Below are 12,014 nucleotides of genomic sequence, written 5' to 3' on the forward strand. Positions count from 1 at the left end.
AAGTGGCGAGCGGTGCCGCGGATATTTACTCTCCTATCCTGCTACCGAAGGTATTATTTTCTCTCGAGGCGAGGTCGAAGAGACCGACAAGACTGCGAAGTGAAATTCGAAAGTTGTTTTCCCATCTAGAAAATTGTTCACAGTTCTAATTAAGTCAAGATTATTAAATATTATTAATATTTTAATCTCAACCGTTAAATTCTGACATTAATTTTTCGTTTCGAGATAAGTATACCGAATTCCAATTTTAATTAATCTATTTCATACTTTATTCTGAGGAAGGCTTGAATTAAGTGAATTACTTTAACATTAATTAATATTAATTAGATTAATTAATTTCTCGAAGAGTAATAAATACGTTTACCGTATGGATATTTCAATTAGTTTAAGAGAAATTCAATTTTTAATTTTCAATGCCAGAAAGACTATATTAATCATTTATTTTGCAAGAGAGGAACTGAATACCATATCAATTAATTAATTTTTTCATTTAATCGTTTAAATACAGAATTAATCGGAAGTCGTTTTTTCGGACACATACGAAATGATCTTAAAACAGCATTAGATGACTTTGAACGACCTTCGGATACCGAACAATCTAGGTCAATATATTCTCCTTGGTAAGCGTTATCCGATTACGGAAATAAAACTATACAGTTCCATTAAAAAAACTCAAGGTCACCTTGAAATCTCGGAAGCACGACCACCGAGCAAAAATTTGCGACCACCGTAAGATCTCCCGCATGAAACAGAACAAGTTTCGTTTGAAGCATTTTTTGATACGAACTACAGTTTCGTAGATAACAGCGCGCGCCAAAATGGAACAACCTGTACAACACGTGGACGGCGGAAGGAAAACGGGTGTCGGGCGACGACATCCTTGAGTCGCTAATGCCTGGCATTCGCAGCTATCGAAGCACCCGAAGCACTAAATACTTTATCGAGCGATAAAGCCCGTTTCAGTGAACGACCCCTAATTACAGAAGCCGGTAAACCCTCTTTATAGACCGGCTGTACACCGATGGTCGATTATGAAAGGCGATAAGAATAATCTCCCGTGGAAGTCGTGAAAAGTTTAACGATCCGATAAACCCGAAAGAAAAGCAGGTACACGTGATCACGAGCCGCGCAACGCTTGCGAGGCTTCCCGTCGGTTGACGAGCAAAAATTGGGGTAGTTGTTCACACTTTAAGGGGATGGTTTCGATGCCGGTGACCTTTGATCGCGTGCCGCCAAACGACGTCAATTGTGAACGATATTTTTCTCTGTTAATCACCGTCACGTAAACGTCAAGTTGTAAGTATAGGTTAGGTCTGGGTTAGGTCTGAGTTAGGTCTGAACTAGGTTCGAATTAAGTGCAATTTATGCGAAAGTTTCGTCTTGGTTAGATCTCAATCATTACTCCTAAAATGATCCCAGTCACGTGGAGGGCTTATCCAGACCTAAGCTAGACCTAACCTAGAACTAACTTTTTTAAGGTTAAGGAAACGTTGCTGAAAATGACGTTGAGAAGACATTTCCGGATCATTAAATTCCGTGCTCGTTGGATTCGGTATATTTTAGGTCCCGGTTAGGTCAAAGTTAGGTCTACGTTAGGCCTGGGTTAGGCCCGCAGTTTATCGCGAATATCTCGGAAACTATAGCCCGCCGGAAATTGCTGCAAAGGAGAAGTTTGCTCGAAATGGCGTCCCCTATGACATACCGCAGTGCCATGAAAATTGGAGGAAAAAAAATCCCTCTGTCAAAGGGTTGCGTCGCGGAACTCGGAACGCCGCGCCGTCACGCAACGTCTCGGCACGCGTCGCGGCTTTCGCTGCGCTAAATACCGTGCCCGCGAAGAGATCGAGGAAAGTTCCGCATTTCCGTTTCGCAGGCGCCAACATCATTAAAACTTTATCAATGACGGCGAACGCCGACGCGACGCGGCCGCTTCTGCCTCCCGCTCGGCGGGCATGCGTGGTCGGGCCCGGCTACTCGCGCGGCAAAGTCTAATTATTGATCACCGGGGCGCCCCGCTGGCACGTGAAACAGGCCTTTTTTTTGTTTCCCGGAAGTGTCCGTGAGGACACGGGACGCGTGTGTGCGGCTGCCGCGCCGATATCGCCGCGAGTGTATCGATAACGGGGCTGCCGGTGCGCTCGGCCCTCCAGGCGGCTGCCGCGACGAAAGCCATACCCTCTCGCCTAATCTTCGCACCGTCAACGATGTTTTCATGCAAAACAAATGTCCGTGCCATGCGCGAGACGCAAAAACAACGCCGATGGAACCCTCTTTTTATAATTGTCTTTTTTTACTTGAAAATCGTATGACAATATTTTTGAATCATTTCAGTGTCTTTGAAATATTTTTGATTAATTTTAAAGTCTTATCTTTAACTACAAAACTGATGTTTTTTAAGCGTGTGGATTTTTATCGATTTCTATTATCGTTTTTATAAAAATAAATATTATTCTGTTTTATGTTTCTTTATATTATTTATATTATATTATATGTTGTGTGTATTATATATTATATTATATATTGTATTACATATTATGTTATATATTGTATATTACATTATTTATATTACTGATATAAATTACTAACTCTTGTCACCGAAATTTTTTAAACAAATATTACTTTCGGAACCTCATCAGACTCGAAAAATTAATTGAACACCGTGTTCCCCTTAAATGAATTTCAATTTCACGATTCATTAGAGTCCATAATAATACTAATACATCTAAAGAGACAGCTGTGCGTCAGAAAATATGTTGGACAAAATGACGAACAATCTTCGAGGGTGAAAACGTGACACGTGACACTGCTCATCCCGCGGCAGAGTTTCCGAAGGGTCGGGAAAGTTTCGACGAATTTCTCTCTTCGGAAGATGTTGAAGGATCACCGTGTTCCCGGGCGAAGTCCTCGGAAGTCCCACAAGGACAGCCGAGATCTTGTCAGTCGTCCTTCGAAGTCCTTTCGAATTTTCCGGAAGAAAAACCTAATCTCTTCGTCCTTCGTACTTCGGAACTTCGTTGAAACTCGTTTGAACATTTGTATTCCAGAGAAGTTAATCGAAGAAGTCGTAATTCCGAAATAATTCGTTGTAATAAATAATGATAGTAAATGTTGAAAAGTAAAATTATTTTTAGCAGTATTTGTTAATTATACGTATTAATCAGTAATAAAATAAAAATAAAAAAAGACTAGCAACAACCGCAAGAAACAGAAACAAAATAGAAAGTTCTTCCTCCATTTAATAATTTCAATAGATTAAAAATAATGCGTTGACGTCTTGACATTCTTTTAACTTTTGTATTAATTTTAAATTGCAACAACTCAATTGTGCCATAAATGCGTGAAATCCGCGGTCCAGTAATAAGTCAATTCCCAATTTATACAAGGATTACCCAGGCATTCCCAATTTATAAATGAGAAATTGAATTCGGAAATCGGTTCCCGAGGTCATTTGGAGCAACTTTTTCCTTAGCGAAAATCTTCTACGAGGCTCCGTTTACGAGATATTAGTGAAAAACGCTGACGAATGAGAACTCGCGCACGGCTGGCGCCCCGCCCACGCGACCACAGCCGCTGCGTCAGACGGCTGACGCGACGCGGCATTGTCCGCGAGGGCGAAGCGCCGGCTGCCACGCTCTCCGATTGGTCACTGTTTTTCGCGAATAACTCGTAAACGAAACCTTGGAGACAAATTTTGTAAAGGAAAAAGTTACTCCAAATGACCTGAGGAATCAGCCCTTGCCGTTCGTTGACATAATTACGGGACATCCTGTACGCAGCGTTTTATGAAACCTACGTTACGTTGTTTATCGACCAGCCACGTGATATTTCGCTGCAATCAAGTCGATCCATATTTATGAACGCGAGCCGACGATAAGGCGAATATAAGAAGAAGCCACGGACCCCGTCGTCGCGGTTGTTTTAACGTCGTGCGCGGCACAAAGATCGCTTCTTTGACGGAGCGATGTTTTTATTCGGGGAAACGAAACACGAAGTTCCATTGAAGAAGACAACGGACGACAAGTCGCGTTCCACCGTGTTATGAGAGAGCCTATTGTTTATTCAGAGCAACCGGCCCTGGTTAAAACACCGCTGTTTCTTGCACGCTACTTCCTGCTGTCCTAATCATAGCGGTTCGCATAAATGTAAAGTGCAAATTGCGGCGGCGCGCGGCGTTGTACTGCTTGCTACCGGGTGCAAAAAAACAGCGTTACAACGAAACTCCGGGGCTTCCTGAACTCTCGAATTAGGAAACACGAGCTTCTATGATAAACTGAAACGTTCTCCCCGGTTCATGCTTGAACAACTGTTCCGGAATACAATTTCTTGTGCGGCTTTACCAGCAGATTTTATCTTGAAATTAATTTTGGAAACCGATGCGTTGGTTTCTTACGAATTGCTTAGGTTGGGATTAATTTATAGAGTAATTAATTTTACTCAGAAATAAATTTTACTCAGTGATTAATTGGACTCAGTAATTAATTTTACTCGGTGATTAATTTTACTCGGTGATTAATTTTACTCGGTAATTAATTTTACTCGGTGATTAATTTTACTCAGTAATTAATTTTGCTGATTTGTTAATTTTACCTAGTAATTAATTTTACTGAGCGATTCATTTTACTCAGTAATTAATTCCATTCACTAATTAATTTGACTGTGTAATCAATTTTTGTTAGTAATTAATTTCTTTCAGTAATTAATTTTACTCAGCAATTAATTCCATTCAGTAATTAATTTTACTCAACAATTAATTCGATTCAGTAATTAATTTTACTGAGCAATTAATTCCATTCAGTAATTAATTTAACCCAAAAATTAATTCTACTTAGTAATTAATTTTATTCAGTAATTAACTCTAGTCAGTGATAGATTTACTCAGTAATTAATTTTACTCAGTAATTAACTTTACTCAGTGAATGATGTTACTCAGTAATTAATTTTTTTCACTGATTAATTTTACTCAGTAATTTTACTCAGTAATTTTACTTAGTAAATAATTTTACTCAATAATTAATTCCACTCAGTAATTAAATTGCAGATATTCAAAAAGGCGTCTATAAATAGACGGACACGACAGTTTATTAAGTACGTGACAACATCTACTCACTATGTTTCCGGCTGTGGGCTTGTAGGTACGCGGTAACAATGTCGCATTGTTTTTCTCGCTTGATGCTCAGATAATCCTTTCGCCGCAGCTGGCGGATCAGCAGACCGCCTGTATGATTGATATGGTCGCGTAAATTCCGTATGAGAATCTGCAGCTCGCTTTTGCCTGTGAAATGGGAAGCCACGCTTTATTAATGAATATTTTCGGAAAATAATACGACAATGCAACCGTCTAACTAAATTCCAGACTTCTCAGTTTTGTACATTTTTGTCGATAATTCGTAGAAATCCACAGTGTCAACACATTGTCGTGTAAAAAGTAGAATATATTGCAGGCTCTGAAGAATTGTCTGTTCACAGCGAAAAAATTCTGTATACAGTTTTATCAAAAATTCATAAAAATCCATACCACCATTTAAAAATTACAATATTTTACCTACAGGCCCCGCAAAACTTCTTAATTTATATTAAAAAAATTGTTGAAAAAACGTCTTCCCAGTTTTCCATTTTACCTGTTTATTTTTATCAAAAATTTCATAAAAATCCACAGCGCCATTTAAAAATTACAATATTTAACCTAGAGGCTCCAAACAAATCTTCAATTTACACTAAAAAAATTGTAAAAATATCTTCCAATTTCCTATTTCACCTATATTAATAAAACAAGAATAATATCTTGATCTCTGATCCTCTAAAAAAATATCAACACCACCTCAAGCATAAAAAATTGAATTTTGGCCACATAAAGCACGCTTTCAGACCGCAGTATGTGACCAGGATTTTGGCAGAACGTGTTGGAGGGCGTAGGAACGAGAAGGTCGACGGACAGTCGAAGCAAACAGCGTTCCCGTCGGCACCAGGCGGAATCCAAAATGCAACGAGCGCGCACGGAGCAGCAGATTGCGGCCGACACTTTGAAATTGAGGGGAGCGCGTTCAGCCGAGGCTGGATTGTGCGAGGCAAGGCAGGACAAGGCGGGACACGGCGGCACGGAGTCCGTGAATTGAAGCCGCAATCTTGATAACGGCCCGAAAGGGCTCTCCCTGTGCACACACTCGGCCCAAGATTGCAGTTTTTCCCGAGTCTTCTCGCTGTTAACCGCGGCCCCGGACCGCGCCGGCCATTTTCCTTTGATCATGCTGAACACGGGGCTCCTCGGATGCCTCGGAATCGCGCGGCGAGGCCGCCTAAGCCCTCCTTAACTAACTTGAATTTCGTTAACTTCCGCGTTAAAATTTAAATTGGAGAACTCCGCGGAACGGTGCGCCGTCGCAGCGAATATAAAACCGCGGCGAAGGTGCCTTTCGACGGGAGCCGGCCGTTCCGCATCGCGTATTCATATCGGCACGGCGGCATGCTCCCGAAACTTTGTCTTCGGGCAGCAGAATTCAATGGACTTCGAGCTGCGAATGCGAGCGTCGCGTTGCGTCCGCTGTCGGCTGGAATGTGACGTCACCGGCGCTCGGATCGCATGGCGTCACCGGAGCGTGGGTCACGTGACGTCACCGGCGCTCGGATCGCGTGGCGTCACCGGCGCTCGGATCACGTGACGCCAGGTCCCGCGACCGCTAAACCTTCCCCCACTCGCTACGCCTCGCGCGAGCCGAGCGCCGGTGACGTCACGTTCCGACCGGCAGCCCGTAGGGAGCGCTACGAAATCTAATTCGCTGGTGTTTCTTTGAGTTTTATTGTTATAAATATTTCACTGAAATGGGAGAATTTAACACTAAACCTACCAAGCCGGTCAAGACCGGTTTTACATTTTGTATTTTAAAATTGCTGAAATTATAGAGACTTTTTCATAGGAAATTATTAAATGAATTTCACAGTCCGAGTATTCGTTGTAATAAAAATTATGGGAAGTCTAAATAGATTCGGTTTTATCGTTCTTACAGAGCAACAAAAATTCGTTGCTTTTAGTGCTCGGTAGGTTTAGCGTTAATGGGAGAAAAGTCTGCTTTTTAGACTGTGTTTGTGACTTTATAGGTCACTGATTCAACGATGCTAGAGAAAACGAAAGAGGAATTATTTAAAAATAATTTAATAACGATTTCAAATTGTTAAATAATTTTAGATAGAATTGTTTGCAAATAATGCTACAATTTGGAGGATCGTTTATGGTTTCAGTGTTCGTGTAATGCGACGTGACGATGATAGAGAAAACAAGAGAGAAATTGTTTAAAAATAATTTAATAACAATTCCAAATTGTTAAATAATTTTAAATAGAATTGTTTGCAAATAATGCTACAATTTGGAGGATCGTTTATGGTTTCAGTGTTCGTGTAATGCGACGTGACGATGATAGAGAAAACGAGAGAGAAATTGTTTAAAAATAATACAATAACAATTTCAAATTATTAAATAATTTTAAATAGAATTGTTTGCAAATAGTGTTATAATTTAGAGGATCGTTTATGGTTTCAGTGTTCGTGTAATGCGACGTGACGATGACAGAGAAAACGAGAGAGAAATTGTTTAAAAATAGTTTAACAACAATTTCAAATTATTAAATAATTTTAGACAGAATTCTTTGAAAATAATGTTATAATTTGGAGGATCGTTTATGGTTTCCGACGTGACAGAGATGATAAAAATATCCCAGCAATGGAAGATTATATTACGTAAATTATTGCAAAAATTCGGAAAAATTTATTCGATGCGTTTCTGGTTTGGAATAAATCTATTCGTCGTAGTAGCAATTTCGCAAATTACCCAACGAATCCACGAGACACGAACGCTTCCCGGCTGTCTGGGACGGATACCGTTCCGATGGCAACGCGATTCAGGCAAAGTCACGTTCCAGCGTGGTAGAAAGATAGTTCTTCGTAGTCCGCGGTCTTTCGTACCCCTGTTTTTCCCTATGCACGTTCAACGAAGCAGCGTCGTCTATAGAAATAAAAGGAGTGGCCCCGGGAAGCGGAAGAAAGAAAGGGAGAAAGAGTGGCGCACTCGAAGCGAAAGAACCTTCTTCCCGGCTTGAAGTCAACGAGGCCGCTTGTCTCTGTCTGGGCAGCGGTACGGAGCCTCTTGTCTCGTCAGCATCTGCCGAAGTATCGTCGCCTAATTCGAACGGACTTTCGAATCTCTCGCCTCGCGCCCCGTAAAATCGATATCGCCGGCGTAATTCTGCTGCGGCGAGCACGGTTCTCCTATGCCGGTTTACAGCCCGGGGCTATTTTGGTGAAACAGTTGACGAAAAGTTGTACCGAAAGGTCTCCCGGGTCGATTGGTGCTCTTGCTTTTGGTTATTTGATACTGTTGTGAGAGCGCCGGGCACTTGAACATTGACTGTGCTGAACAGATTTTAATATATAGATACAGTATTGGATATTGTTGAATAGGCACTAGTGAATAGAGTGCACTAGGCAGAGTCTAGTGGACATATTCTATTGGACAGACTCTTTTATTTTTATTGACCTTTTTTTTTAAGTCAATTTATGTTGACCCTATTCTAAGGTTGACCCTATTTTCAGTTGATCCTATTTTTAGGTTGACCCTAAAGACAGATTTTACAAAGCAGACTCTTCTAAGACAGACTAAGAGAGGCTCTACTAATTTTAAATTGACCCTAAGGACTGACTTTACAAAGTAAACTGTACCAAATATATTCCACTGATTAATATAAATGAAAATATATTCTACTGTTAGACTGACTGTTAAGCAGAGTCTAAAAAGAAACCTTGCATAAACCTTATCTAAGGAGATAGATTCTAAAAACAGACTCTAACAGCAGATTCTAAGTAGACAGATTCTAGAGTGACAGACTCTACAAAAACATTCCAAGTATACTGACTCAACAAACAGGTTCTAAGTAGACAGACTCTATTGAATTAATTCCAAGTAGACAAATTCTATTAAATTGGCTATATTAAACAGACTCTGCTAAAGGATCTCCAAGTGGGTAGACTCTGCAAACAGACTCTAAGTAATCAGACTCTATTAAATGAACTGCAAGTAGGCACACAACTATTGAACAAACTCTATTAAGCTGGGTCTATCAAACAGAATCTACTAAAGGGTCTCTAAATAATCAAGTTTTAAGTAGAGAGATTTTATTAAACAGTTACTAGCAGGCAGACTCAACAAAGAGACTATAAGTGGACAAACCCTAGAAATAAATTCAAAGTACAATACAAAGTACAACTGAATAGATTTGAAACGGACTTTAAGTAGACAAGCTCTATTAAACAAACTCTACTAAATTGATTCTGTTAAACAGACTCTAAGTAGTCAGAGTTTAAGTAGACGAACTCTAAGTAGTCAGATGCTATACACAGACTCTAAGTAGTCAGACTCTACTAAATTAACTCAAAGTAGACAAGCTCTATTAAACAAACTCTACTAAACTGGTTCTACTAAACAGAATCTAAGTAGACAGACTCTGCTAAAGAGTCTCTATACAGACAGACTCTACAAAGAGACTATAAGTAGACAAACTTTAGAAACAAATTCAAAGTAGACATATTGAACGAACTCTACTAAATTGATACTATTAAAGAGGCTCTAAGTAATCAGACTCTAAATAGACAAACTCAATAAACAAACTTTAAGTAGACAGACACTGGAAACAGACTCTAAGTAGACAGGCTCTATTAAACGTACTCTACTAAGCTGGTTCTATTAAACAGACTTTAAGTAGACAGACTCTATTAAATGAATTCTAAGTAGTCAGACTCTACTAAACGAACTCTAATTAGTATAACTCTACTAAACGAACCCTAATTAGTATAACTCTACTAAATGAACTTCGAATAGGCAGACCCTATTAAACAAACTTTACTAATCTGGTTCTATTAAATAGACTCTAAATAGTCAAACTCTACTAAACGAACTATAAGTAGACAAACTCTATTAAATGAACTCTACTTAGCCAAACTCTAATAAAAGTAGGCAGACTCTATTAAACGAACTCCACTAATCTGGTTTTATTAAACAGACTCGACTAAACTAGTTCTATTAAACAGACTCCAAGTAGTCAGGCTCTACTAAACGAACTCTAATTACTGATTGTCTACTAAATGAACATCAAGTAGGCAGACTCTATTATTCAAACTTTACTAAACTGGTTCTATTAAATAGACTCTAAGTAGTCAGACTCTACTAAACGAACTCTAATTAGTATAACTCTACTAAATGAACTCTAAGTAGGCAGACTCTATTAATCAAACTCTACTAAACTAGTTCTATTAAACTGTCTCTAAGTAGTCAGACTCTACTAAACGAACTCTAATTAGTATAACTCTACTAAATGAACATCAAGTAGGCAGACTCTATTATTCAAACTTTACTAAACTGGTTCTATTAAATAGACTCTAAGTAGTCAGACTCTACTAAACGAACTCTAATTAGTATAACTCTACTAAATGAACTCTAAGTAGGCAGACTCTATTAATCAAACTCTACTAAACTAGTTCTATTAAACTGTCTCTAAGTAGTCAGACTCTACTAAACGAACTCTAATTAGTATAACTCTACTAAATGAACTCCGAGTAGGCAGGCTCTATTAAACAAACTCTACTAATCTGGTTCCATTAAACAGACTCTACTAAACTGGTTCTATTAAACAGACTCCAAGTAGTCAGGCTCTACTAAATGAACTCTAATTAGTTATACTCTACTAAATGAGCTCCAAGTAGGCAGGTTCTATCAAACAAGCTCTACTAAACTGAGTCTGTTAAGCAGACTCTACTAATCTGGTTCTATTAAACAGACTTTAAGTAGACAGACTCTATTAAACGAACTCTAATTAGTATAACTCTATTAAATGAACCCCGAGTAGGCAGACTCTATTAATCAAACTCTAATAATCTGGTTCTATTAAACAGGCTCTACTAAACTGGTTCTATTGAACAGACCCCAGGTAGTCAGATTCTACTAAACGAACTCTAAGTAGTCGAACTCTACTAAACGAACTCTAATTACTGATTCTCTACTAAATGAACTCTAAGTAGGCAGACTCTATTAATCAAACTCTACTAATGTGGTTCTATTAAACAGGCTCTACTAAACTGGTTCTATTGAACAGACCCCAGGTAGTCAGATTCTACTAAACGAACTCTAAGTAGTCGAACTCTACTAAACGAACTCTAATTACTGATTCTCTACTAAATGAACTCTAAGTAGGCAGACTCTATTAATCAAACTCTACTAATCTGGTTCTATTAAACAGGCTCTACTAAACTGGTTCTATTGAATAGACCCCAAGTAGTCAGATTCTACTAAACGAACTCTACTAAAGTGAGTCTGTTAAGCAGACTCTACTAATCTGGTTCTATTAAACAGACTCTAAGTAATCAGACACTAAGTAGACAAACTCTAAGTAGCCAGATTCTACAAATAGACTCCAAGTAGCCAGAATCTACTAAATGTCGACCACCTAACCGACTAATCTACTCAACAGGAAACAGACTTCGACAGACTCAATTAAACAAACTCTACTAGCCTACCCTGCACTCTACTTAAACACTAAACAGACTCCATGGAAGCAGTCTCCACTAGAAGCAGCCTGTACCAACCATACCCCACTAAAAATACTCTCGGTTAGAAACGCGCAAACTCTATTCCATGCAAAAGAAGCTCTGATCATCCTATCTTTGAACGGCGCATCTACTCTCCTTCGAACACGAGGAACGATTTCCATAAATATTGGCGTTGCAGCGGCGAGTGCTTCCCCCCGTTAATGGATCATTGTGAGGGAAACGATAATAGTGAATTCGCAGACGCTCCCGCCATCTCGTCTACTCCGTCCATTTCATAACAACAATCGGCGCTCGCCTCGCCGGGCCCGCTATATTATGAAATTCTACGCGCCGGTAAATAATCGCTGGCAAGCGGGTTCGACAATGAGAAGCTTCCACAATAAACGTCCCCGATGTAAACCCATTTATCAGGCCGCCCACGCTCCCCG

General features: G+C 39.5%; 1 protein-coding gene across 6 annotated transcripts in view; it reads right to left on the reverse strand.

Annotated features, from left to right (window-relative positions):
* The window catches only part of LOC117225830 (uncharacterized), a 57,293-nt gene that overhangs the window by 40,227 nt on the left and 5,052 nt on the right, over positions 1 to 12,014 (reverse strand). For all 6 annotated transcript variants that reach the window (XM_076526344.1, XM_076526343.1, XM_076526345.1 and 3 more), the window contains exon 4: positions 5,108 to 5,272. In XM_076526344.1, coding sequence (XP_076382459.1) covers positions 5,108 to 5,272 — 165 coding nt within the window. The remainder of the gene's footprint in view (positions 1 to 5,107; positions 5,273 to 12,014) is intronic.

This window comes from Megalopta genalis, chromosome 14 (assembly GCF_051020955.1).
Source record: "Megalopta genalis isolate 19385.01 chromosome 14, iyMegGena1_principal, whole genome shotgun sequence".
NCBI classification, from domain to species: domain Eukaryota; kingdom Metazoa; phylum Arthropoda; class Insecta; order Hymenoptera; family Halictidae; genus Megalopta; species Megalopta genalis.